The sequence below is a fragment of the Elgaria multicarinata genome, chromosome 2 (assembly GCF_023053635.1).
Source record: "Elgaria multicarinata webbii isolate HBS135686 ecotype San Diego chromosome 2, rElgMul1.1.pri, whole genome shotgun sequence".
In the NCBI taxonomy this organism is placed as follows: Eukaryota; Metazoa; Chordata; class Lepidosauria; order Squamata; family Anguidae; genus Elgaria; species Elgaria multicarinata.
Window position 1 is genome coordinate 128,740,754 of NC_086172.1, and position 27,817 is coordinate 128,768,570.

The 27,817-nt window shown below is 40.5% G+C and overlaps 2 protein-coding genes across 2 annotated transcripts in view; one reads left to right on the forward strand and one right to left on the reverse strand.

The window, feature by feature from the left end:
• Window positions 1–27,817, forward strand: part of ZNF106 (zinc finger protein 106) — a 137,478-nt gene that overhangs the window by 90,232 nt on the left and 19,429 nt on the right. The gene's annotated exons all lie outside the window — the stretch shown is intronic.
• Window positions 7,368–27,817, reverse strand: part of GANC (glucosidase alpha, neutral C) — a 41,938-nt gene continuing 21,488 nt past the window's right edge. Inside the window, exons 13-26 of the mRNA XM_063117670.1 lie at window positions 27,513–27,751; window positions 25,380–25,506; window positions 24,679–24,758; window positions 22,094–22,237; window positions 21,687–21,783; window positions 19,380–19,481; window positions 17,649–17,892; window positions 16,251–16,315; window positions 14,777–14,853; window positions 13,863–13,937; window positions 11,566–11,679; window positions 10,120–10,232; window positions 8,739–8,842; window positions 7,368–8,372 (exon numbers count right to left, since the gene is read on the reverse strand). Of these exons, the coding sequence (XP_062973740.1) occupies window positions 8,263–8,372; window positions 8,739–8,842; window positions 10,120–10,232; window positions 11,566–11,679; window positions 13,863–13,937; window positions 14,777–14,853; window positions 16,251–16,315; window positions 17,649–17,892; window positions 19,380–19,481; window positions 21,687–21,783; window positions 22,094–22,237; window positions 24,679–24,758; window positions 25,380–25,506; window positions 27,513–27,751 (1,691 nt within the window). The 3' untranslated portion in view covers window positions 7,368–8,262. The remainder of the gene's footprint in view (window positions 8,373–8,738; window positions 8,843–10,119; window positions 10,233–11,565; window positions 11,680–13,862; window positions 13,938–14,776; window positions 14,854–16,250; window positions 16,316–17,648; window positions 17,893–19,379; window positions 19,482–21,686; window positions 21,784–22,093; window positions 22,238–24,678; window positions 24,759–25,379; window positions 25,507–27,512; window positions 27,752–27,817) is intronic.

Sequence of the window (27,817 nt, forward strand, 5' to 3'; positions counted from 1 at the left end):
GATCTTAGCGGCAGAGTGGTGGACAGAGACCAGCGGACTGATGTGAGATGTGGGGAGGCCAGAGAGAAGGAGGTTGCAGTAGTCCAACCGAGAGATAACCAGTGCGTGAACGAGAGTCTTGGCAGAAGAGACAGACAGAAATGGTCGAATCCTGGCAATATTATACAGGAAGAAACGACAAGATTTAGCTACTGCCTCGATATGAGGAATAAAGGAGAGCGAGGAATCAAATATAAAGCCAAGACTACGAGCTTCCTTGACCGGAGTAAGCGTGACATCGTTGACAGTAAGAGAGAATGAGAGGTGAGGAGAAGGTTTAGGAGGAAAAACAAGCAGTTCAGTTTTTGCCATATTGAGTTTCAAACGGCGATGAAGCAGCCAGGCTGAGATATCTGAAAGACATGCCGAGATACGATCGTGGACATCAGGAGAAAGTTCCGGAGATGAGAGATATAGTTGTGTGTCATCGGCATACAGGTGATATTGGAGGCCATGAGATTGAATAAGTTTACCCAAGGGCAGCATGTATAGAGAAAACAGCACTATTTTAGTCCGATTCTGTAGCCAACTGTGGATCCACCAATAGTTGTTCCATCTAGCCCACTTTTAGCTAGTTTGCTAATTAGAATGTCATGGAGTACTTTGTCAAAAGCTTTTCTGAAGTCAACATTTGTCCACAGTATTCCCACAGTCCACAAAGGAGGTTACCTGATAAAAAAATGTGATCAGATTAGTCTGACAGGATTTGTTTTTGACAAATCCATGCAGGCTTCTAGTAATCACTACATTGTTTTCAATGTGCTTAGAAATTTACTTCCTTATAACCTGCTCCAAAAATTTCCCAGGGATTAATGTCAGACTAACAGGTCTGTGGTTCCCAGGTTTCTCCTTTTTGACCTTTTTGAAGTTAGGGACATTAGCACGCCTTCAGTCGTCCAGCACTTCACCAATCTTCTAAGATTTTGCAAAGATAATTGACAGTAGTTCTGCGACTTCTTCTGCTGGCTCCTTTATTACTCTAGGATGCAGTTCATTGGTGCATGAAGATTTGAACTCGTTCATAGAAATTAGGTGTTCCTTGACCATTTGTTTATCAATCTGAAGCTGCAATCCTGCCCCTTCAGCTTGTATTTCATTTTTGCTAGAGGGGTGGTGGTCATAGTCCCACTTTTGGGAGAAGACTGAGCCAAAGTACGAAGTGAGCACTTCAGCCGGCCAGTTTTGGTGTAATTTGACTCCTGACAGATATTGGGGTAATTGAAGTCCTCCATTACTACTACATCGCATTTCCTTGAAATACTGGCAATTTGTTTATCAAAAGTTTCATCCTCATCTTCTTGATTGGGTGGTTGGCAGTAGACTCCAACTATCATGTTCCTTCTATTCCTTGCCCTATTTATTTTAATCCAGATGTTCTTGATGGGGCTACTAGGCTCATCCTCCTGTATTTCTGTGCAGGGATAAGTATTTTTAACATAATGGGCTCCATCACACCTATTTTTCCCTTGGTTTGCCTCAGTGTTCTTTAACTCCATTTCATAAGCACTTCAAGTGCTCCTCCCTTTCACGATCGTAGCTATACCGGTGAACTCTCTTTTCACTTGTTTGTTCTCCCGCTGCTATTGCACCTGCCCCACCTCACCCCTTCTTCCCCCTACAGTTCATTGGTTCTTGTGGTTGATGGACATTGTGATCGATGTGGCAGTCTTCTCCCCTCACTCATTGAAATTAACCAAAATGCTTACATCTGCGTAACTTTTAAAGGTAAGGAGATGAAACTTGGGACCTTGAGAGCTCTTAAGTAGAGCTTTCAGCATGCCAAGTTTGAATCAGATCAGTTCATCCCTTGATTTTTTAAGGAATTTTTAAAATCCCCCCTTAAACCATTTCCCTGATACTCCACCAATGTGAAATTCCACCCATTTACATTTGTGAAAGATCTATTTTCCTTTACTTTAACAATGTGAAGCTGTGTATCTCCAGTTCATAAAACAGAGATCTGCTGGTCCCTTACTCAAGAGTAAATCCCATTGATTTCAACTGCATTTACATCAAGTCATACTAAAATCTGATGCATGCTTACCTTTGAGTAAACCCCATTGAACAGAGAGAGACTTACTTCTGAGTAAACAGAAGTAAGACCTCACAAGTAAGCTTAGGGTTGCAGAGCACTTCTTTCCAGTTTGCTGCTTTAAGACTTTAAAAAGAAAGCTTCTGAGTGACCACACTATTAAATGTCAGTTCTATACGTGTTTACTCAATAAATGCCGCATGTAGAAAGGCTCTACAATAGGACAGGAGAGTTAAAACTGGTCAGATCTGCTGATTAGGTTTGGCCTGACATTGTTTTACTATGTAAATATAGGCAATATGTTACTATGGGAACTATATAGTTGACAAACTGTCCTAACAGTACAGTCCTATACAGGTCTATTCAAAATTAAACTCCATTGAGTTCAATAGGACTTATTCCTAGGTAAGTGTATATAGGTTTGCAGCCTAAAGAGTACATTTTAAATCTTCTCACAGAGGGAGATGGACTCTGGATTAAATTTCTAAGTATCCATGGATTAATCCGCCATTAGATCAACTCCAAAACATTTCAAGGAATTACATCCTGGCTTTGCAATGAAACACCCACTAATGTGTTAATCTCAGTCTTGCTTCTCCTCCTCCATTACTTAAGATTCTTAGAACAAATTAAGGAGAACAATCTGAAAGAGAGTCAGCTGTTCTCCAAAATATCCTCAAAGCAACTGCATTCTGTTCTGTCTCTTATTTCCTCATTTTGATGTTGGTCAGAGAGACACACTCGTCCTGTCACTAGCCCAAATTAGTAATGAAAGTTTCAGGCTATTTAGGTTGCAGATGGTTAATTTTGTATTAAATGTTGCTCCCTGCCTCGATCCAGAGAGAGAGGCGGGTAAGAAATAAATAAATTAATAATAATAATAATTTCCAAGATTTATTTTTGTGTTCAAATTTTACATTTAGGTTTTGTTTACTTCTGATGTAGTAATTAATTAAATTATTGAGAGACATACGTGAACTACATTCTGGCAGCTGTGCTGGGGGAATCACTAGAAGCAAATTAAGCTTGATGAGCTCATTGCTAAACGAGGACTCAAGTGATTCAGGTTACTGAAATGTTCTAAAGCCATCAATGACTGAAGTTTGCAAATTGTGAAAGTCTAATTCTAGCTACTTTATTTTATTTTTTCTCTCTCCCAAAACTCCCAAGTAGTTCTGTCATTGGGAGAGTAAGCCTCATGACATTAGCCACTTTGTGTTCTCATCAGATGGCCTGATATTGAAAGAATCCTCTGTGGCCACAGCCATAAAAACTATTTTTAAACAAACCAAATGGATTGCTGCTATGAAATCCTCGTCAACATTTTTCTGTGAAATACTCTGGCACTGCCTCACTGCACTCCTATGAACCTGATAAGAATGTTATCCTAGTGTGACCATTATATAGACAGGTGTTATGGAACCCAAGTCAGACTAGAGTTGCACTCCTATGCACATTGATTTGTGCATAGTTCCTAGTGGAACTTGCTTCCAGTTAAACATGCATAGGACTTGTCTACTCAAAATACCACACTTTATCCGGTAGAAGCTCATAGTCTTGTCATATTTGATTCTTCACTCTCTTTCACTTCACATGTCGAGGCTGTAACCAAGTCCTGCCGCTTTTTCCTATATAACATTGCTAGGATTCGTCCATTCTTATCTGTATCCTCTGCTAAGACTCTTGTGCACGCCTTGGTTATCTCTCGCTTGGACTATTGTAATCTTCTCTTGACTGGTCTTCCTTCTGCTCAACTCTGCTCTTTGTTTTCTCTTCACCATTCTGCAGCCATGATCATTTTCTTGGCTCGCCGCTTTGACCATATTTCTCCTTTGTTATTATTATTATTATTATTATTATTATTATTATTATTATTATTATTTATTTATTTATTTATTTATTTATATAGCACCATCAATGTACATGGTGCTGTACAGATAACACAGTAAATAGCAAGACCCTGCCGCATAGGCTTACAATCTAATAAGTTGAAATTAGGGAAATTGTTGAAATCTCTCCACTGGCTTCTGATTCCCTATAGAATTCAATATAAGCTTCTTATGCTGACGTTTAAAGCTTGTCACATTCTTGCTCCTTCTTATCTCTCCTCTCTCATTTCACTCTATCACCCCCTAGTATCCTCCGTTCCTCAAATACTATGTTGCTCTCCTGCCCAGGAGTTGCTCTCTTTCTCTCGGCTCCGCCTATTCTCTTTGGCTGCCCCTTTTGCTTGGAATGCTCTCCCAGAACGTCTACAAACTACGAGTTCTATCTTAGATTTTAAAAAGCGTTTGAAAACTCATCTCTTTTCCATAGCTTTTGGAGCCCTAGCCTGATTTATTGTTCACAATGCTTCAATTATTCCCTTATTCTGTCTTTGTGTAACCCCTTCCCCTCATATGTTTTAATGTTTTTTTAGATTGAAAGCCTCTGGGCAGGATACTGATGTTATTTTATTTGTACAGCACCAAGTACATTGTTGGTGCAATAATAACAATATACAAAACAAATATCAACTGTATGTTTTAACAGACTAACATTGGTTAGTGTGATAGTGTAGGCTTTCAAGTTACACAAAACTCTTCATCATAGGTCAGGGGACATATGGCTCTTACCACATTAACTAGTTGGTCCAATAAAAGTTACTACCTTAGCTATTTTGTATTGACTTTATGGCAGTGTATCTGAAGAAAGCCAAGCTACTTGATCCTCTGGGCAAGATGTTTGGGCCTAGAGCACCCATCATCCTTCACCATTGGCTATAGTGGCTAGGGCTGATGGGAGTTGTAATCAAAGCATCTGGAGAGCCAGAAGTTGCCTATCCCTGCATCTAGATGGATGTTTATATGATAGGTAGAGCCTGTGATTTACCATTAGAACTATATCCAAATCCTTTACCAGGCAAGTTAGGAAAACCTAAGCGGCTGTGCCTTGGTTGACACAAAACCACTTTTGCCTCTATTTTATGTTTATAAGATGTGTGCTCAGCTCATTGGTGAGCCTTAAAGGCTTTCCTATTCCGCTCCACTTTAAATGAAGTTCTGAGTCTGAAAATTGTATAAACTGTTGCTATTTTATATAAGACTTGCAAATGGACCTGACTTTGCATGGGTTCAAATTTCCCTTAGATTGATACAGCAAAGCCTTCAAACAAACTTACACAGCTGTCAGAGTTGGACACATTGTGCCCGCCCTGCCTGAGTGAAGGCATGCCTGCTGGCACCCCTAGGCATGGCCCTGCCATGCCACACCCCTAACCCCCTGAGAGACAGCCCTGTCCACTCCATCCCCCTTAGATGGAGCTGCCTCATAGCAGGGGGGGGGCAGGCCTTTAATTTGGCCTACTAATCTTCCCTGTCTTTATAACTTCTACTCGTGTGGGTTCGATGGGGCTTAATTAGAATAAACTTGCAAAGAATACACACACAAAAATATGTCTTTAGTGAACATCCAATTACAGAAATAGGCCACAATTTGTCCTTCTATGTGCAAACAACAACAAAAATATGGATCTCTTGCTTGTAGCTGTAAGTTTGCAGGATCGGGTCAAAACTTCACATGCTGCCTCCTCAGTCTTGAGGCACCTGATCTACCATCCCTGTGCAATCACTCACCAAGGAGGGAAAATCCTGAGCGAACAAAAAAAAAAAAAAAAAAAAAAAGGGGGGGGGGAAGTGGTTAGAAAACCTTGGGGGATTGCAAGACTTCATACACAACCTCCTCTACTCAGGAGGCATCTGATGCATCACCAAATCCCTGTGCCAGGAAGGAGAAGAGTGACAGCGGTTTTGACCACTCTTGCCGAACAGCTCTCTAGTTAGCCAAAATAAGCCATGGTGACTGCCAGACAACACAATAACACACAATGGTTTAAATAACCCACTCTGCAGACCGTGGGTTATCAGAGTTGGTTATTTTGGCCAAATAAGCTAATAAAAAATAAAAAACTCTCATGATAATTTACCAGACACAATAATTCACGATGGGTTATTGTGACATCTGATCCCTCAGAACATGGATCTTTCATTGAGTTGTGAGAACTAAATGAAATGGCTAATAGTTTCTTTTTTATGATAGGATACATTTGAAAACATTCTAATATGCAAAAAACATTTTTATATGCCAAACAGCTATCTAATTAAGCTCGAGTACTTGGATGTAGTTCCAGTATTCCTATTATGCTGCAATGTTATACACACTCACCCAGTTGTCTCATTAAACTCAGTGGGGCTTACTTCTGAGTAGACATGTATGGGATTGCACTGTAGGAGTCTTCAGCAGATACTACCAAACCATTTCCAAGCTCATTTTTGCAACCATGAGAGCAAAAACTTTATTTTAAACAAATCAGGATTACTGAGAAGCCAAACCCCATTCCAGATCTCATGCTGCATGGCATACATACAGGCTGCAGAATATTAATATTCGGTACACTTATATCCTGCCTTTCTTCCATCATGGAACTCAAGACAGGTGTCCATGGTGGGTTCCATTCAGGGACTGACCAGACCCACCTTCATTAGCTTCACCAAGGTGTTGAGATCACATGCCCTCAGACCATGCACTGGAACCAGAATATGCTCTAACCTCAAAATAGTTCCATGGAATAAGTGGGGGAGATCCTTAGCATTCCTTGGTAAGCAGGCTTGTATAGATCAGTTTACATCCAGCAGCTTAAAATGCAGTGGCAGCAATTTGTTCTGACGAACTTGCTCTGCCAAACATTCCCTCTGCAGAACAAGAAGTGGGGGCAAGCAGAGGGAGGAATTAAATGCTATGAAGACATAGAGGAAAAATGCTTCCACACTTGTGAAAGACACATGGAAGGAGTTGAGTTTTTCTCTCTCTGTTACGGGTGGGTTGTTGTTTTTACTGAGCTATCTGTCTATAGTTCAGTGCTTTGGAAAGATTTAGCTCCTTGTTTACCACCTAACAGCAGATTAAATACATCAATTAAGTTTACGCCTAAAATTGTAATCCATGAAAAAATCTAAGTTTTATACTAACAAGAATACAGGAAAATCTTTCTTGATCCATATTTTATTTTTATTACAAATATGCTTTATCACGTAAGAACACATTATGCACATAGAAACATTTCTGTTACTAAACAACATTGCTAAAGGTTCTTAGATCTTAATAAGAGCTATAATTTCTCAAGCATTTCTTGTTCTTAGACTTCTAGTCTTAACACTTAAAAAAAAGAAGAGATCTCATTCTAAGTACCAAGTTCTTTATTTAACACTGAATAGGCTATTCCTAAATTTAGAAGGCAATAATTAAGTCAGAGCAGGTGTAGTACAGTGAAATTTTATTCCTTTAAAAATAAATAAATATACATTATACACAGAAGTGTTCAAATAAGAGAGACACTGCTAATGAAGTAGAACAGGTAGTTAGATTAGAACAGAAATGGCAGTGGGCCCTGTTGGTAGAACAGAAGTGGCAGTGGGCTCTGCTTGTGGCCAGACACCACTTGATGCTGCCTTGAACATTTTAATGAACCAGTGGTAAAATTTCTGCCATATTGCTTTTCCACTCACTGCAAATTCATCACATCACTTCTTTGGTTTGTTTTTGTAATGGAAGCACTGCATTCACAACAATATATGTTAAATGGACTAAGTTAACTGATGAATGTTCATCCAAGATAACTTCTCTCATAAGGGAACTGCATGCAGGATCTCTCTATAAGAGTTATACATGGATTACAAAGAGAATCCTCATTGTTACGTTGGTCTGGCCAAGAGCATCATGCAGAACAATTTCTGTGTTCTATGTTTATGGATTTAGTAGAGAATATTCTAAGTTGTTTCTTTCTCTGCAAGATTTGTTACATAACAAATGTATTTCATCAACAGAAAATCTAGAGAAGAAGATGTAAAGAAAAAAAGTTGATGGACGCAAGAAGCATGGCTGTTGCTTGGATACACAGAAGACAACGTTTAGCCAACAACTGCAAAATCCTGGAAGCAAGCCATCCTCAAGCAAAACAGTTGTTGCAAGCAGTTATCAGCAAGCTGTCATTCATGAAGAATACTTTGAATCTTAATTAATTTAATAGAAACTATAGAAGTCCATCTTGGGAAAGTTCATGTTTTACCTATTTGAAAAAAATATTTAAGAGTGAGCTAGGTCACTCCAAACCATTATTTTTTCGGCTTTTCTTCCATTTCTCTGGAGGTGTAGGTTCACTTGACACGAAGCACCCAGTCAATGCCAACATTTAATGAAAGCTTTTGAAGGGTCAACACAGAGTTCTTGGCATCATATGTGTAAGCCACTGTTCTGTCTTTCCCATCTAAAAATTAGTAGTAAAAAAAAAATCAAAATTTTACACTCATTAAAAAATATGCTGAAGTCACACAAGAAAGTCATCATAGGGCTATTTGGTATTTTGTACCCATCAGTATCTCCCATAGCATGGAGATTCTCTACATGCATTTGTTAGTATGTGTGTAAAACCACTGGTCCCAGGGGTAGCCAGTGAACCCTGAGCACATGGTGAGAGTTGCCTCCTACCCCTCCCCGAGTTGACAAGTATATAGAGATACGTTCTCTGTGGAACCTCCAATTGGACTCCAATTAATTGTAGAAAAACAATGTTGTGCTAAGGGATGCTTAAGTGTGGAAGGATCCTAAAGTGTAAAATATTTCAGTCTCTTACCATGGGTGCTGGCTGTCACAGAAGAAGGTTGCCTTTTAATTCCCAAAATCAGTATCCGTTCAATGACACATTTAGTATGAAATTGTCCATTTTCATCTGCACACCTTGGAGGAATGAAAAGACAGAGGAAGAACCTGAGGTATACTAGGCATATTTTCTTCTTTAGTAGTTTCCCTTATCAAAGAGGTCTCCATGCCTTATCAAGGTCTCTAATTACAACAGCTGGGCCGAAACGTTTGGCACAACTTTTATTCAAGAGGGGGTGGGGGGAGGTGTTCCCAGGCAGATGGCAACCCCTAATTAATCACCGTCCGCCTGGGCAAAGGGCAGGCCCGGCGAGCCAATGGCCGCCAGAAACCCCATGCCCTCCCTCTGTGTCGGGATTAGCCACTGCCACCGTGCTGCAGAAAAAGTATGGGGTTTTGCTTAAAGCAGCGGCAACCCAGTGCCATATAGGCAGCCCCATATTTCCAGGTCTAGAATGCCCATGGGAACAAGGCTACATCAACACTGCCTGCAGAGTTTCCAGCTAGACATGGGAAGCTATTTTTTAATGAAACTACTTGGGAGAAAGAGGAAGCCCATGTAAGAACTTGCCTCAGTTAAACCTTGCCTAGGAGAGATACAGCCTCCAGCTGTTACATTGGCCTAAGTCAGGCAGTCATTGATGCAACAGCTTCCTTGGTTAGAATCATAGAATCATAGAATAGCAGAGTTGGAAGGAGCCTACAAGGCCATCGAGTCCAACTCCCTGCTCAATGCAGGAATCCACCCTAAAGCATCCCTGACAGATGGTTGTCCAGCTGCCTCTTGAAGGCCTCTAGTGTGGGAGAGCCCACAACCTCACCAGGTAACTGATTCCATTGTCATACTGCTCTAACAGTCAGGAAGTTTTTCCTGATGTCCAGCTGGAATCTGGCTTCCTTTAACTTGAGCCCGTTATTCCGTGTCCTGCACTCTGGGAGGATCGAGAAGAGATCCTGGCCCTCCTCTGTGTGACAACCTTTTAAGTATTTGAAGTATTTATTTATTTAAGTATTTAAAGTATTTGAAGTATTTATTTCTGCCAAGGCCCTTTGTGGTCAGCTGGCTGCCAGATTTGTACCCTCTTGTATCTATTAGCATTTCCAACTTTTCTCATATTTCTTATTATGCAGTCCTCTAGGAGATCCTTCTTTCTTTTGCTGCTGCTTCTTCTTTGCGCTCACTTTGTTACCTGCAACTGCATATTGTAAGCACCACCTCTATCCATCACACAATTCCATTGTTTTGTGAGCAAGGGATGAAACGCAATCTGCACAGTTCAGTTATGAAAATAATTTCTGATATGAAACTATCAGCCTAGGATGCTCAACTCCTTTGCCTTTATAGAGCATGTTACCTGGATGAGAAGACATTCTTATGGAAGGTGAACTTTCTGAGCAAGAACTGCTTCTCATGGAGATACTGAAATGAATGGCCATCATCCAGGTAGAATTCACCCACTGCAGATTCCTACAGAGCAGGTAAAATATAAAACAGTTATCAAAGCTTGACAGGGTATAAACAAAAATGGGAAATCGTAACCATTACTATGTGTTGATTTTTAAGTGGCTTAGTGAGCAATTCTATGCATAATACTATGTAGACAAAAAAACTCCTAGAACTCCCAGCATTCCCCAGCCAGCCATAGGGATGCACCTTTAAAAGTTTAAGTTTGAGGATCTAAAAGTCAATCTACACATTCTGGCTGGAGACAGACAACAGTTTTTAAGAGTTTTGAGAGTAGTTTGAGAGGGGCACCATTTCTATAATTTATATTTACATTAATTTTGTCCCATTTGTCACCAATGGTCAAAGAGGTTTGGAAGGGGCTATATATATGTATATATTTGCAAAATCTTTTTACCAGAGACAAATGTGGGATAAGTGTACACTCCACATGTAAACAACTTTGAACTCTGGGGAACCTCACCCCCTAAAATGATTGTCTGTGTGCAAAATGACAAATCCACGAAGAAATGTCCCATTTCTTTACATTTTGGAAAATTTATGTAAGTTTATGTGCATAGGACTTCATCCTTATATAAGAAAAAGGAGGTGAAATTATGAACACAGATGAGGAATGATTTGGTAAGTGGCGTAGTGGTGGAATGCTAGGAGATCAAATTGTAACTAGTCATCATTGCATAGTTGAAATGCAGATGTTAAAGAAGTCTTGGTTAGGAATCCATCCAGTAACTCTTATAGAGGGCAAATACGTTTGCTAAATGCAACCTAGTATGGTGTGCATATAACCACTTGGTAAGCTGGTCATCTGTATTATCCTGCCTTGGATAAAAATAACCTTCCCACTCTCCTGCATCTCCCAATTTCTGATCAGGCATGGATGTGTGGTAAGATGTTCTCACCACTAGGAAGGACAATCATTTGGCAAATGTCCATTTGTATTCTTCCCATGTCTGGTTTCTTGCCAATTTTAGAACTTGAAAAGAAACAAGAATAGGTAGCATAACATGAGTAGATGTTACTGAAATGTTTGTCAGGTTTACATATATTTAAATTTACACAATTTGTGTAAAGTTTGCTTTTCAAAGAGAGAATGAAAATAAAGTTGATAGCAGTAGCAACTCACACACTTCCCCACACGAATCTCTGACAACCTGTACTTTCATGGTGGTTTGGGTGGGAGACAAGTCCTTGCTATTTAATGAAGGAAGGTGGGAACCAAGGGCATAACGACATAGAAACGGAAGCTCAGAACAGATGGAAGATTGAAAATTACACATTGAGTTTAAAAATCAAGTAAAATAAATGAAGTGCATTGTAAAATACAATTTCAAAGTACCATGTGATCTAGGGCGGCACGTAGTTCATATGGAGCATCTACCATCCATTCTGTGGATTTTCCTACAGAAGTCTTTAGTGGTATAATAGTCCCGCCACGCTGAATTACAGGGATCTGAGCGCAAACAAGAAAGCATAAAAGATCTGATATAAACAGTCCTCCTTTGAATGGAGGTGAGCAGGCAATGAATCACATTCTCCCAGTCTGCTCTTGTGTAGCTGTTGCTGTCAGACTTCTAAAAACTAGGCCTTACTTTTCTGGAGTAGTAACTAGGCCCAATGGTATAGATATCTTTTATTATGGAGAGTAAAAATGTTTATACATCATGAAACTGTTACAAAACAAAAGTACAACTGAATTAGACAATTTTTGACATCTAAAAGGAAAAAAAATCAGGATTCATATTTACCTTCCCTATACATTCAGAAACTGCTATACATTCGGAATGGGTAAAAATTAAGATTATTCCTCACCATACTATAATGCTTTTTTGCACCTTTATGTAAAACCGGAATACCACTTGGGTATGATTTGAACTTTATTCTTCAAATTTGAAAAATTAATCAAATGGCAGATGCCACATCAATGGAAATGATTATGTAATCGTGAATAAGACATGCATTCGGATCCAGAGATAGACAAATGGAACTCAAGGGATCCTCTGGAATGGTACACAATGGGGTGGCTGCAGCAGAACAGGGAAATCGTGATAAATTGACAGAGCTGTGTTGCACAAAGGGAAGTGGTCTTCCACTCGCCCAAGACACCTCTGGAGCCAAGCTAAATCATTATTTGTTCTTGAAAGTCTGTATGTGTTTATAGGTATATTTTTATCAATATAGGTATCGCTATTTATTAAATGCATCTCCTTCTCCTGAGAAATTGATTTTTAAAAAATCCTGTGAAAATGTAAGTGAAAGAGCATTCAAAATCTTCAACTGTTATATCATGTTACTGCCTTAAGACTTTTCTCATATTACCTCCTTAACCTGTGTAAATTCATACAGAGAGTTTGTCAATGCCGGATGTATATACACCCAACCCCAATTCTTGGAGCTAATTTTCTCAGGAAGTTTTTAACATCCTTTTCTTCATCATCCATTGTAAAATTTAAAATATTATTAATATTTAGTGTTTATTTTTAAATGTAGAAAGCAGCTCGATCCTATACTTGGGGGCTGTCTAAACGGGGCGGGTGCGTGGCAACGCTGCGTCAATTATACGACGCAGCAGCCACTGCACACCCACCCCAGGGCTTTCCGGCAAAGCTGTAGAGAAAAGAAGCCGGGGACCTACCCTGACTTTTTTCTCCGGAGTGAGGTGAGTACGGCACATCCACCATTGATCTTCACTCCAGAGTCACAGTGGAGGCGTGGCTGGGCAGATGATGACCTCTGATTGGTCACTGTCTACCTGGGCAGGGACCAGCGAGCCTAATGGCCACCTGAAAGCTCTCGCTGCTTCCTCAGTGGGGATTATTCACCACCACCCTACACCAGACATTATCCTGAGGTTTGGTAGCAGAGCTGCGCCAACTCAGTGCTGTAAAGACAGCTCCATATATTTGCAAGATATTTTTCACCTCCAGTTATACTTCCTGTAGTAACACAACAGCCTGGTTGGCATGTGGGGACGAGAGAAGCACCTGCCTTCTGTAAATAGCCTTTGATTGTGGCAATTGTCAGCTGTGTTGTCTGACACAGGTCTGGTTAACCCAATAACAAACCACGTACTAATCAGAGGTTGTTTACAGAAAAAGCATGCTGTTTGCATTCATCCTCACAAATTGTGGATTATTACCCATAATTTGTTGCCATGACTAGCGAATTGGGTCACTATCCTGCTTTTCTTTATACAATAACCTCAAGATTTCATTTTGGGAGGCATTTAGACCCCTTATTTTCAAATTATATATATATATTATTTTTGAGCCATAACCAGTGTTGATTAATAATTTAACAATAAGATAAATGAGTAAGCTATGACTAACAAGTATCAGTAGTGTTAAGCTCTCAGAAATCATTGCTTTTTAAAGCCACTCCTGTTTGGAGTTTTGTGAACCGCCCAGAGAGCTTCGGCTATTGGGCGGTATAAAAATGTAATAAATAAATAAATAAATAAATTTAACAGAATTCATTGGACTATAATAATTATCTTATCTTCCCAGCATATTCTCTTTTTGAGAACACATCTTCAGTTTAAAGTAAATTTTCTTGAATGACTTATGCATATTTGAGGAGAAATTTCTTTTTCTTTTTTCATGTGTCAAACCAATGATATAAAAACCACAAACATACATTGTTCAGTGTTACTGGGGTCTTCAGTATCCCTTGACCTTCCAGACATCTAAATTTTCGAAAGTCATACCAGATCTGCAGGATAATAATAAGAAAAAGGAACGAATATGGATTATAGATTTAAATCCCACCTCCTTACCTTGTTCAAGGCAGATCATAATGCAAAACCTTCACAAAATATCAAATCTAGAAATTGTTCAGACATACCCTCAATCATAAAAGCAAAACCCCCAATAAAGTATTGATAAAAACTATAGCAATAAAAATAAACTAAAATCTTGCTTATAAAGAGGCCTTACTTTCTCTACAAACACTTAGCAGCAATGTACATGTATATTCCTTAGCAGAAAACTCAATTCACGGCTTTGTAATAACCACAGAAAAAACCCTTTCAGTAGTAGTAGTAATAATAATAATAATAATAATAATAATAATAATAATAATAATATTTCTTACCTGCCTCTGCACATGGATCGAAGCGGGGAACAACAGTGAATAGTTGTTCTTACTTCTCTCATGTTACTCTTAACAGGTGAGAGGTGTTTCACCAGATGAGCAGGTTCAAGGCCATGAAGGGCTTTAAATATTCAAAGCAGCATCTTGAATTGGGCCCATAAGCTCACCCGAAGCCAGTGTTGTTGCCACAAGCATCTCCAAGGCAATGCGTGGGGGAGCACTAGGGAGCTAACATATTGATTGCCAAGGCCAATCTCTCACCCAAATATCAACCAAGACATTCATCGAAGAGACACAATACCTGCTACTACATTTCCCAGGATATTCTAGAAACCTTTTAGGTTCATAGGTGACTGCAGATGGATCATCAACATTGGCCCAAGTCATTCGACTTCTAGCTCTAGAAATGTATCTCTCTATAAAAGGGAAGGACATTAATTGACACCACTTTTCCTTACCTCTTGTGGCCCAGGCAGAAAGATATTGACTGCAGTGACTTTTGGTTCAGTGACTGGATACACCAACAAAGCATTTCCTGAATCGCAAACATACAGAAGGAAATGGGATCTGTGGGACTGTTATCATTATTTTGCCATTAGCTGGTAGTTTTACCATAAATTCAGTATTGCATCTGGAAAACTCTTACCTTATTTTCTATTAGAAGGATGACAATGCCAAATTACAAACATATCCAGAATCAACGAGACCTTATTTGCTAATAGCAGATTCCCTTCAAATTATCAATAATTTCTACTGCACATTCTAGTGTTCTTGCATACCTCCAAGAGTTCCCTCTTATCTTGTTACACTATGACTGAGAGGTAGTATTATTGTAGCAGTATGCACCACGTTAGGAAATATTTCTAGAATTATCCTTGATATCAGAAAGCTCATCAGTTTCACATTTCTTATTCTCTAGTTATTGGGATCTGTTTTTATAGTTTTCCTTGAAATATGGGATGTATCCCAAGGAAAGACTCTCATGAACTCCTCCCATACCCATCATGAGAAGTTCAGTGCTTAATTAACTCTCCCAGCCAAGCAAATTGGAATCAGCTAGTACAGAATTAAGTAACTCCGCATCCAAACTATGGAAGATTGGGGGGCTGTCTTCATGGTGCCGGGTTGGTGCTGCCTCTCTCCTCAATCCCATGCTTTCCCTCTCCCACCGTGGTGTCGAGTAATCCTTATGCCGAGGAGGGAGCATGGGGTTTCTGGGTGGCCATCCAGGTCCCAGAGCCACCTCCACCCTCTTCCTAGTGGAAGGTGACAAATCACTGGTCGCCTTTCACTAGGCTCTGCTCCCAGGTTGGCCCCAGATTGGCCCCAGAGCGACATTACACGGTGTAAGCACTGTGTTGATATCGTTCCCTTTGAAATAGCTGGGGTAAATCCTCAACTTTTTCAAATCGGAGCATCGCAGGGAAGCCCCACAGTGGCTGTGTAGCTGTGCTTGCATCATCTAACTGATGGGGCGCAGATCCACAGCCACCGCAGGGCTTTCCCCACCTGTAGACAGCCCCTGGGAGTTCTGAAATAGTAATCAGAGCCCTTTAGATTAACCCTAACCACAATTGTGATACATCTCTCCCCCAAACCTCACCATATTTTGCCCGTTTGCATGTAATGATAACCCATGAGTTGTCGGGGCTGCACGCTTGCTCCTACCTGGTCAATGCTTCCACTTTGTATCTGGTTTACAAAACAGCCCAGGAACTCTGTAATGTGAACCTACAACCTAGAATTTTAATCAAATGTTTGTTGTTGGGTTAAAACTCAGGGTTGTTTCCCCTCAACAACCCAGACTTCCAGGTTCACACATCATGGACCAGAACCCAGGAAAGGGGTGCACTGTGCGCGGTGCTACATCTTCAGATTACACCATTGCCAAGTTTGATAAAATAACTCAGTTTATGAAAAATGTAAACTTACCAAGCATATACTCATCTTCGATGCCAAAAGTTTCAATTTCGTTGGGAAATTCTACCCAGACAGGCCTATGAAAAGGAAGAGGTAGAATCTGGAAAGTGTTCGTTCTAGAATTTGTATTTCCAATTCATGTCAAATACATAGGATCACCACATTCCACTTTCTTCTTTATGCACTGTTGCTGATATCATGGCCAAAAATCTCCAAGGGGTCATGTTTATAATCTAGGTGTTTAAATGCTATTTTAAGAATTGAAAACCACTAGTACTTCTTGAAGTATTTTCATTGGGAGTTATAATGCTTTCTTTTTAAAAAGAGAAGACAATATTTTCGAAGACACTACTGAATTACTTTACAGCAAGAAAAAACATCACAACAGAGCATATGTTTTGCTTGTAGTATATTTTTGGCTCCTCTTAGAGAACTTTTTGTTTCTCCATAAATCTGTAATAGTAATATTTTCTTCTTTCCAATTACAAAGATGTAGGTAGGATTAAGAATTCATTAAACATTGATTCTGTCTGAGCTGGGTTCTTGTTTGCTGAATGTCCAATACTGTTGATGCCCAAAGAAATGTCAGACAGTTATATTATCAGGCAGTCTCACATTATTTTAGGTCTAGCAGTCTTCAGTCCTATTGGATAAAGACAAATTAAGGCATTTGTGCATTACACTAAATCATGGTTTAGCTGCTAAGCTTTAGCATTACAAAAATGAACCCAGTAAGCCACAGGCTCATGCATTTCCTCCTCCTCCTCCTGGCTGTGACAAGATCAGAAGCTGCCATTACCATTTTAGATTAAACACAGTTTAGCATGTTGTCCAAATCCTAAACTGTGGTTAAATGTAACTATGGTTAGTAGAAACAGGCCACAGCTTGAAATTGGTTTATTACCATTAACAATGGTTAGGAGTAGCCACAGCTTGTTGGGTTTGAATGATACAAGTTGTGTTCAATCAAAAATAGAAGCAGAAGCAGAAGGGGAGTGGAGAGTGCACATGCCCAAGGCTTGCCGCAACTCTGTGTAACACTGAACTATTGTTTAGCATTACGCGTAAAATCAGCTCTATGTGTTTGTGTCTGTGCTGAATGGTCACCACAGGTCAGTGCTTATTACAGATGTCTAATGAGTAGTTTCTGTACTATAGGGTCTAATGCAAAATGATGTTTGTTTGCAAATCCCATGAATGCGACACAAGACAATATGGAGATGGGCAAGATTTCCCATGCTTGCCTTGGATATTTTATTGATGTCTCCTCCTCATCTATTTTTCTTGGTCCAGTCATTAACTGGGACAATTTTTGGCAGCCAGAACCAAAATGCTAATGTCTGTTTGTTAAAAGGATACATTTTAATATGGAACAGAAACTTGTTGTTCTTATTATTATTACAAGCTTACCTCATGACTGGCTCAGCAGCTGTATGTGCTCTGTAGAACAGGGAATATAGGTATGGAAGAAGGGAATAGCGCTCCTTGATTGCCTCTCTGATGATCTGTGTGTTCTCTTCACCAAACAACCAGGGCTCACGGCGCTTGGTATGCATATTGGCATGGCCTCTAAAGAAAGGCTGGAGTGCCCCAGCTTGATACCATCGAATTAGTAGCTCTGGTCCTGGATTTCCAATAAATCCACCGATGTCCGCTGGATTTTAGAAAAGTATCATTGTTTCCCCCCCAGAAAAGGTTGGAAAATGCAAACTTACACATTTACTACGGCCAATTGGAATGCATTTGCAGAAAAGCCATTCCTTGCCAACAGAAACTAGTTTAGAGAAGAAGAAGTGAACTATTGGGCTTGCTTGTCTTCCAAAGATCAGGAGAAGCATCAGCGGGAGAGCACATGCTTTGGATGCAAAGGTCCCAGATGCCTGGAACTTGCAGGAAAGCTGGGAAAGAAACCTAGAGAACTGCTGCCAGTTGGTGTAGACCAAACCAATGGTCTGACTTGTAGCTCCATCACACCGGGGGTTAACACGCTCCCTACTTTCGCTTCTCAGCCGGTGTTTTCGTTCCTCAGTTACTTCCTCTTTTCAAAAGAGGAAGTACAGAACGAACACAAGGCCCATTGAGTCCGCTGTTCTAATGGCGCTGCTTCTCCTGCACACAGCAGGAGAAAGCAGCAATTCCGAGTTTTAAAAAAACATCGGACTTAATGAGGGGTTTTTTTGTTGCACAAGGAGGGGTGGAAGGTGCACGGGAGGCCGACAATGTCATGTGAGGGAACTAAGCAAATTCCGTGAGTGCCCAGTAATGAGCGTGCAATATAACGCTCATCGGATTAAGCTCTTGGTATAAGGCAGGCTCCTATGTTTCTTATGGATGGCTGCCCTTTTAAAGTCAATTATAACTGATCATATTAATTTGATTTATACCCTGCATTACACCAAGGAAATGGTTCTCAAGGTGGCTAACAATAAGAACCAAAATTTAAAATAAAAGCTTAGTTAAAATGATCCTAAAACAAATACATTAACGCCACAATTTAAAAACAACAATAAGAGAATAAAAACAGCACCCAACCCAATAGGCCTGCTTACCTGCCGAAGAGCTGCTTGCATAAAAAAAGGTCTTGCCTGACAATGGAAGGACAGCAGAGGGGGAACCAATGTAGCCTCCCTCAACAGGGAATTCCAAAGCCTGGGAGCACCCACCAAGAAGGCCCTTTCTTGCGCCCCTACTTGTGCCTCAGATGATGGAACAACTGAAAGAGGGGCCTCTCTGTATGATCTTAAAATTCAGGCAACTTTAAATGGGAAAATGCAATCTTTCAGGTAAGCTGGTCCCACATAAACATCCTCTCTATTAAGGCCCCATCTGCCACCAATGTTATACTCCTTGAAACTAGGCAAAAACATTTTTGTTTACCCAGGCATTTTAATCCATTCTACATTGATTTTATGGCTTACATTTATCATTTTATCATTACATTCTGGTTTGATGATTGACGGTACACTGCCTTGAAATCCCAAAAAGGATGAAGGGTGGCATTACAATGTTTTACATTAAAATTAAATATATATTAATAAGAGATGCTTTTGAAGCCTCTTGAGAGAGACACACACACACACACAAGTGGAAGGAGATTAATTGCCTTGTTAGATGGAGATCACAAAGTCGTGCATACTTTACCTCCACAGAAAGAAATTCCTGCAATACTGAGGGTCAGCAACATTGGAATCGAGATTTTCAAGTAACACCACTCTGCTTTGTTGTCTCCGGTCCATACTGCACCTGGAAATATTGAAAGCACAGATCTGGGCTACAATCCTATCCACACTTACTAGGGTGTAAGTCCAATTGAAAACAGTGGTTTTTACTGCGAAGTAAATCAGCTTTTGGATCATGCTTCAGCTACAAATTTCTATGTTGGCCCTTATGTCGGGTGAATGGTAATGAGGCACAGAATACTGCATTGCGCCATGGGTCAGACATGTATCAGCTGTATACCAGTGTGATCACTGGACTAGTTTCTGCATGGTAACAAGAGAAGTGTGAGTTGTGATGTCGGGTGAATGGTAATGAGGCACAGAAAACTGCATTGCGCCATGGGTCAGACACATATCAGCTGTATACCAGTGTGATCACTGGACTAGTTTCTGCATGGTAACAAGAGAAGTGTAAGTTGTGATGTCACATCACACTGTTCTCAATTTAAGAAGAACAACGTGCGTCCTATAGCTCTGGATAGAGGAAATGCTCCTTTAAATCAAACGAACATTCCTTGAATTCAGTTCCCATTAAAAGAAGAAAGAAGTTGGCAAATGAAAAAATTGCCTAAGCCTGATGAACTCATGTGTCTTGGGATGCTTCCAGAGAGAGGGCTTCTAGTGCTACCACTCAAAAAGCGCCATGCTTTCCTTAATCGATTTTCTGCTAAGAAAAAAAGACAGAAAAAGCGGGGAGAAAATATGGGAGAGGTACGAGTGGGAGATGATGTCTGACCCCCCCCCCCATAAAATTCTGTGAATGAGGCAGGGCAATGGTGTGATAAAAGCCTTGTCTGGAAGTTTTCCTAGGCTGCAATCCGATGCACTTTTAGACAGAAAAAAAGTCGTAGAACTCCCAGAAATCACCAGCTAGAGAAAAGTCTGACAGCTCTCAGCATTTCCCAGCCAGCGTGACTGGCTGGAGAATGCTGGGAGTTGTAAGGCATTTTTCAGTCTAAACATGCATAGTGATTGCGCTCTTAGAGATCGTAGCACGCTCTGTCTCTCTCTCTGAAGATCAGTGAATTAGCCACGAATCAGCCTTTCATTGTCTTCAAAATAAGCCCATCATGAATGTTCAGAAGCTGCAGTCCAATATGAAGTCATTGCTTTTATCCTTAATAATAATAATTAATAATTGTTTTCTAACCCAACTCTCCACTTGGATTGAGGCGGGGAACAACATACCGTCTGATATTTAGGTGCAAAGTGGGCAACAATAACTTTAATTTATCTGCATACAAGAAAAGTCAACAGTGCAACAGTATGAGAACTGAACAGTATGACAGATGTTTTGCGTGTCTTAAGGTCTCAAATTCAATCCTTGGCATTTAAAGCTAAGGATCTCAAATAGCAGCGCTGGCTAAGACCTCTTCCTGGGACTCAGGGGACTGAAAGAGAGAGAGAAAGACTTGTTGACAGCTGCATGTAAAAGATCTCTGTGTCAAGATGAAATGAACTCCACTAATGTCCTCAGGAGTAAGCTAGCAGAATGATATTGGCCCGTTTTGCACGATCATCTGCATGAGCCCGTTTTGCATGATCATATGCATGAAACTCCTTTGCTTGAGCTGTGATTAAACTAGGAAGCCCCTAATTAGCCATCGTTTTCCAGTTTGGGCAACATGAATTGTGCTTTAACATCCTGACTTGTTCAAAAGCTGATAACTGTAACTTTCCAGGAGGAAAACAGGAAACTATGATTTATTACACCCTTCTTAGTTTACTTATGGCTCATGGCAAAGGAAGGCAGCTGGACAACCATCTGTCAGGGATGCTTTAGGGTGGATTCCTGCATTGAGCAGGGGGTTGGCCTCGATGGCCTTGTAGGCCCCTTCCAACTCTGCTATTCTATGATTCTATGAAGGTGTGAAGGGTTGTGTACGCAAGCATTATAAGCCAAGATATGATCATCCAAACCATTGTGTACTTCAGGGATGGTCATACAGCAGCCGCTGGGCTGCATCTGGCCCTCCAGGAAACTTTAGCTAGTCCTAGGCAGTTTGAATCAAGATATGGAGGAAAGCTTCATTTGTTAAGTAAAAATAAAAATACTTTTAATTATTGGAAGCGATATTCGCCATGCTCCAATTTATATACAAATTGTGAAGCTCTCTCTACTAAATGATTCCAATGTGATTATAGGCAGGTAGTTCTAAAAAAACAAAAACAAATTAAAATGCTGCACCCTTGGAATCCGAATCCTTCATTGAGGCTGCTTTGTACTTACCATACTTCTGCGATCCAGCAAAGAAAGCGCGTGTGAGAACAAAAGGCCTCTCCAGCCCCAGGCTTCGTCTGATCAGTCCTTCTGCAGTCGCCATTTGCTGTAATGCAGCAAAGTAACTAGCAAGGAAAACATCTCCACCTATAACTTTACAGATGTAAGGCCAGGAACAGTCAAATAGAATAAGGGTGCATCCTACACATGTTTAGATGGGGAAAAAGTCCTACAATTCCCAGCATTTACCCTTTTTTGTCATTGCTATTGTTGTATTTCCATATATATGCACAAGAATTATGGTTTCTATACTGAGATGATGGTGATGATGATGATGATGATAATAATAATAATAATAATAATAATGATGATGATACCACAAGAAGCACTGGTATTTTTCACCTTCAACGTTATACCTGGTAAAATCCATAAAGATTATGAACATCTCGATGTTCCCATTTGCCATAATGGACTGCATCCTTCTGCATGGTTAGTTCTACCCCTCTGAAGACTGAGGGCTCATTCATATCATTCCAGGCAAAAAGTATTTCAGAAGAACCCTATAAAGCAACATTTAAGTTCCTTTATTATTATTACTTTTAGTTAAAATCAAGTTTAACTGAACTATAAAGACCAGCTTTCCCAACCCTGGCACCCTCCAGATGTGTTAGACTACAACTGCCATTATCTCCAGCCAACACGGCTGATGGCCACACTTGCTGGGGATGATGGGAGTTGTAGTCTAACATAGCTGGAGGGTACCAGGCTGGGGAAGCCTGGTCTAGAGTTTACAGCTCTCAAAAGTGTAAAACCAATAACTCTAAGGAGGTGAAAGCACTTGCTAAGGAACTCTGAGTTTATCCTTGAACTTTTCAGGCTACATTTTGGGGTCATGATTGAGTGGGATCTATCCACCAAAGCATAATATGTGACCAGAATTAGTGGAGAGTATTCTCAGCATACAAAAGTTTTCTTCTAGGATGGTATTTAAAGTAGTAAAACTATGTGGTCCATCTTGCATAAATCACTTTCAGCACAAAACGATTTGTAGTTTAGACAACCTGGTTAGGTGGTACAGTCCCTTCATTTTCAGAACAACTTCCAATGCAATTTTCATGAGTTAATTTCCCCCCTTACTGTGTCTTACAGAGCAAGCCTATGACCCCTAGAAAGAGTCTGGGGCGGCCATAGGATAGTTCAGATTCCTGGATCCAAGGTCAGACACACCGGTCTGAGCTCAGACCCAGGAGCCCGAGCTCTCCTCTCCAGCATGGAGGGAACTATGCCGGCTCCCTCTCCGAGTTTGCAAAGGCGACCTTGGAAGGAAGGGAAAGGGGCGTGCTGGTGGGCGAGAGGGAATGCCTTACGCCGTATCCTCAGATCTCCCCAACCTCCTTCCCTTCCCCTCCTCGATGCCTCAGCTAGATTGGCAAAATGTCTGTCTAGTGAAAATTCATAATGGGAGGAGCATGGAAGGGGAAGACGGCCTCTACCACAACTCCCACTCTGCTTTTGATGGCGGTAATCCTCGGCGGCTTACAGCCATCCCCGTAGGATTGTGTCCATAGGATATTTATGCTTTCCTGTGCAGGGATGACTGTGTGGAAACTGTCTCACCTTTTGTTTGTCTTATTATATTTAGGATCATTCTTATTTACAGTTGTCAAATATAAAGGTCCATCCTTTTTAACAGCTTAGTTTCTCTGCCTTTTTTTCCTTATTTTTAAGGATCCTGGCTCATCTTTCCACACAGTGAGCTTCTCTACATTAAAACAAAAACAAAAATCCACTGCTTCCGTTTTCATTCTGCAATTGCAGTCAGCTCAATTACACGGGCAGCTACATGGTTTGGGTTGAATACTTCCTATCTCTACATCTTCCATTCAACTCAATAAAACAGCTCCATCTAATGAAGGAATTGTAGTGTTTACATGGCGCTGATTTGTGGTTTTTTAAAAAAGCTAATCATCTCTGTGTTTTCTTACAGTGGGATAAGGGGGGATAGCGCAGGAGCTGTCCTAGCTGTTGACGATGTCATGTAATTGACTTGCAAATTTCCGTGAGTGCTCATTCTCAAGGGGCTGATCTACACCAAGCAGGATATTCCACTATGAAACTGGTATGAAAGCAGTATATAAAAGGCAGGAGCCACACTACTGCTTTATAGTGGTATTGAAGTGCACTGACAACTGTTGGGGCTCATGACACATACCATATACTGCTTTCATGCCACTTTCATAGTGTTATATCCTGCTTGGTGTAGATGTGTCATGGGCTCCAACAGTTGTCAGTGCACTTTAGTGCCACTATAAAGCAGTAGTGTAGATCCTGCAGTGCACTTCAATACCTGTATAAAGCAGTAGTATGGCTTCTGCCTTTTATATATTGTTTTCATAGTGGAATATCCTGCTTGGTGTATCATAGAATAGCAGAGTTGGAAGGGGCCTACAAGGCCATTGAGTCCAACCCCCTGCTCAATGCAGGAATACACCCTAAAGCATCCCTGACAGATGGTTGTCCAGATGCCTCTTGAAGGCCTCTAGTGTGGGAGAGCCCACAACCTCCCTAGGTAACTGATTCCATTGTCGTACTGCTCTAACAGTCAGGAAGTTTTTCCTGATGTCCAGCTGGAATCTGGCTTCCTTTAACGTGAGCCTGTTACTCCGTGTCCTGCACTCTGGGAGGATCAAGAAGAGATCCTGGCCCTCCTCTGTGTGACAACCTTTTAAGTATTTGAAGATTGCTATCATGTCTCCCCTCAATCTTCTCTTCTCCAGGCTAAACATGCCCAGTTCTTTCAGTCTCTCTTCAGAGGGCTTTGTTTCCAGACCCCTGATCATCCTGGTTGCCCTCCTCTGAACACGCTCCAGCTTGTCTGTGTCCTTCTTGAATTGTGGAGCCCAGAACTGAACGCAATACTCTAGATGAGGGTAGATGAGCCCGAACATGCTCTAAATCACTCATTTAGAGAAGCCCAGTATCATAAGAGAAGAATACAAACCTTATATGTTTTGAAGGCAAATTGATCTGCATACCATTCTCGGACTTCAGGATTTGTGAAATCCAGGTAAGAAGAGAGACCTGCAGGTGTGGGGAATAATATTACATTGGCACGATAAAGCAAAAATGGCATCTTCATGTTCTGGTGCCATATGAAGTGTTATATAAAACATTACTAACATTCAAGCAAATACAGGCATCCCTCATCTGGATAGCACAGAGGGATCTGCTATTATTTGGATATAGCAGCCAGGAGAGGATTGGGCTGCTGCCCCTGAGCGGAATAGTCAGGTGGGAATGCTGGGAGTTGTATGACGTTTTTTGTTTAAATATGTATAGGATTGCACCCTAAGTTAATTGAAATCAATTGGATCAGTTAGTTATATTTGTTCCATTGATTTCACTGGGAGCTCAGTTCAAGTCACTTAGTTTGGATCCAGCGCATTCCTACCACTGTCTTGTCATTATCAGTGAATAGAGGCATATAGTAGGTAGACTGATTCTTAAATACTACTTTGACTAAAGCTTGAGGCATTAGAGGGAAAATTGAGAAACAGGAGGTTGGCAAGAGTTTTTATCAGAAAACAAACAATTGATTCTCCTTTCAGAAAAGTCAGTTCTAACTATAAGAAATTTAGTTTTAACTTACTTCTATATATTTTTACAAGGGAATTTGTAAAAATAAAGAAGAGGGTTTATTACCTGGCCAACAGATGCCCTCAAAATCTTCACCTTTACGATCTTTTACAAAATAGCCTCTCTGTTTTGCTTGCAAGTATATGGTATACAGAGGATCAATCTTAATATGAGGGTCCAGAATGACAACAAGCTGACAACGAGAGATGAGAGACAATAAGATATAGCGTCATTGATGAACACTTTTGACTGTCCGATATGCTGCAGGAAAGTTTAGAGTTAGTTCAAACACGGTGCAGGAAGGCCCTAACAGACTAACACCACCTGTTGGCTTTACAAAAGGCTCATTCTACTTGAAGAAGTGCTTGAGTTCTTCATGTAGGAACAGGAGTGGCAACTTGTGGCTCTCCAGAATTTGTTGGACTGCAGGTTCCATTAGCCTTAACCAACAGAGTCCAACAACAACTGCCCACCTCTGGTTACAAATGTGTGATCCCCCACAAATATTCTGAGGGAGTAATGGCCTCTAAGTGCCCTCTACCATATGGCTTCCCACATTTTTGAATTGGCCTTTAGTTTGGAGCACACAGTCTCCCACATTTTAAATTAATATAATGAAGATGAGCAGTAGTGCATATTCACCAATTTGAGTTAATGATAAAAACTAGGATCAACACTTCAGAACATAAACTTTCCCATCCTTTCAAACAGCAGAAGGAAGTTCTGTGATTCTTACAGACAACTGTTTGTATCTTTAAGCATGAACCACAACTTCATGTTTATGTTAAGAATAACAGTTAATGTATTACCCAGTTCCCCTTAATAATTCATCCATTAAAACATACCAGTTTAAAGCCATTGTATTTGGTGTTCAGTATATGCCATGAATATTGGTAAGGAGAACTAACTGTTGCAAATGAGGCACAATTTACTCAAATTGGTTCAGAATTCAGTACTAAAAATAGCTTTCTTTTAAGGCAAAATATGGAGTTACAGAAGTAAATGGAAGAAAGGGATGGCCTGGTTAGTAGATCAGGGTGGCAGAGCCAATAGCTATGGGAGAGTAATAAGGAGATGGGTAGTCCAACCCATGACTAATGGAAGACCTGCCCAAACCTCCTGATTTCTGACCTTTCACTAGATATGGCCCACCTGTTTGCAAGCTCTTCTCTGCAACTGCAAAGGCAGTCCTCCTGGGTATGGTCAGATGATAAAGAAGATCACACTCTCATGGACATACAGTGTGTACTGTTTCTAGCAGACACATTTGCATACTCGGCACAGGTTTAAGCAAGCTTCTAAATGAGCAATTCATTGCCCGCTCATGATTGGCCACTCACTGATGTTTTTGGGTTCATTACATGATGCCATGAACAACCAGGATGTCTCCTGTGGTACCCCCTGGAAATCCTGGTATGAAAAGAGCCACTTTTTAAGTGTAATAGCTGGGGAAACGTGGGATCTTCCACCACTAGATGGCACTGTCTCAATAGAGGTAAAGGGAGGGGAAATATTCAATTCAAAACATATGGTCGCCCTTCTCCACCTTTATAATGTAGCCCATAACAATTGTGCAAAAGAATGGCGGGAAAAAGCTCGAGGTAAGCAACGTGATTTCCTGTAATAAAGATATACTCTAAGACAGTCCACCCCTCTTAGTGAAATCAGTGGGATGAGCTTAAACTGGAGACTGCCAGTGTTTAGTAACAGAACACATGCTTTGCCCAGGTTTAAGGTCCCAGGTTTAATGCAAAGCATCTCCAGTCAAAGGATCAGGAAATAGGAAAGGGCTCTTACTAAATAGACCAGAGAGCTGCGGCCAGTTGGAGGCTGTCCATATGAGACTGCTTCATAAGCATGAGTGCTTACAGACCATTATTATGGAAGTTATCACTTGCTGTGATATCTAGTTTTCAAGTGAAGGGGGAAACAAAAGCAGATGGGAAAGAATATTTAACAAACTGCATCCTCAATTAGTAGAAAGGTAATTTGGCTTGGAAAAGCCTTTTCAAAAATAAAGCATGTTTCAAAACTTTAAAAGAAATTAGCCAGTATGAATGTCTCCTTCTATAGCTTTATCTGGGTCCAAGTCACAGAATTACTTTTAAAATCTGGATGTGAGCATTACTGTACACAGAAGCCACACAGTCTACAGAGTTCCATACAAAATGTTCTCCCTGCTTTTTCCATATTATGTACCTTGCGCTTTTTCTTCATAAGTATCTCCTTCTGCATCCTCTCAGGATTGCTGAATTTCTCCTTATCCCATGTGAAATATCGCTTCCCATCAGTGTGTTCAATGTCAAGCCATATAACATCATAGGGGATGTCAGCTTTATCAAAACCAGCATCAACGCATTCTACATCTTCCTCATCTTCGTAATTCCAGCGACACTGATGGTAGCCAAGGGAAAAGAGTGGAGGCAGGGCCTGAGTACCTAACAAAGGAAGGAAATAAATAGTGCTGTCAAACAAACAAAAAACAGCAAGGCCTTTAAATACAC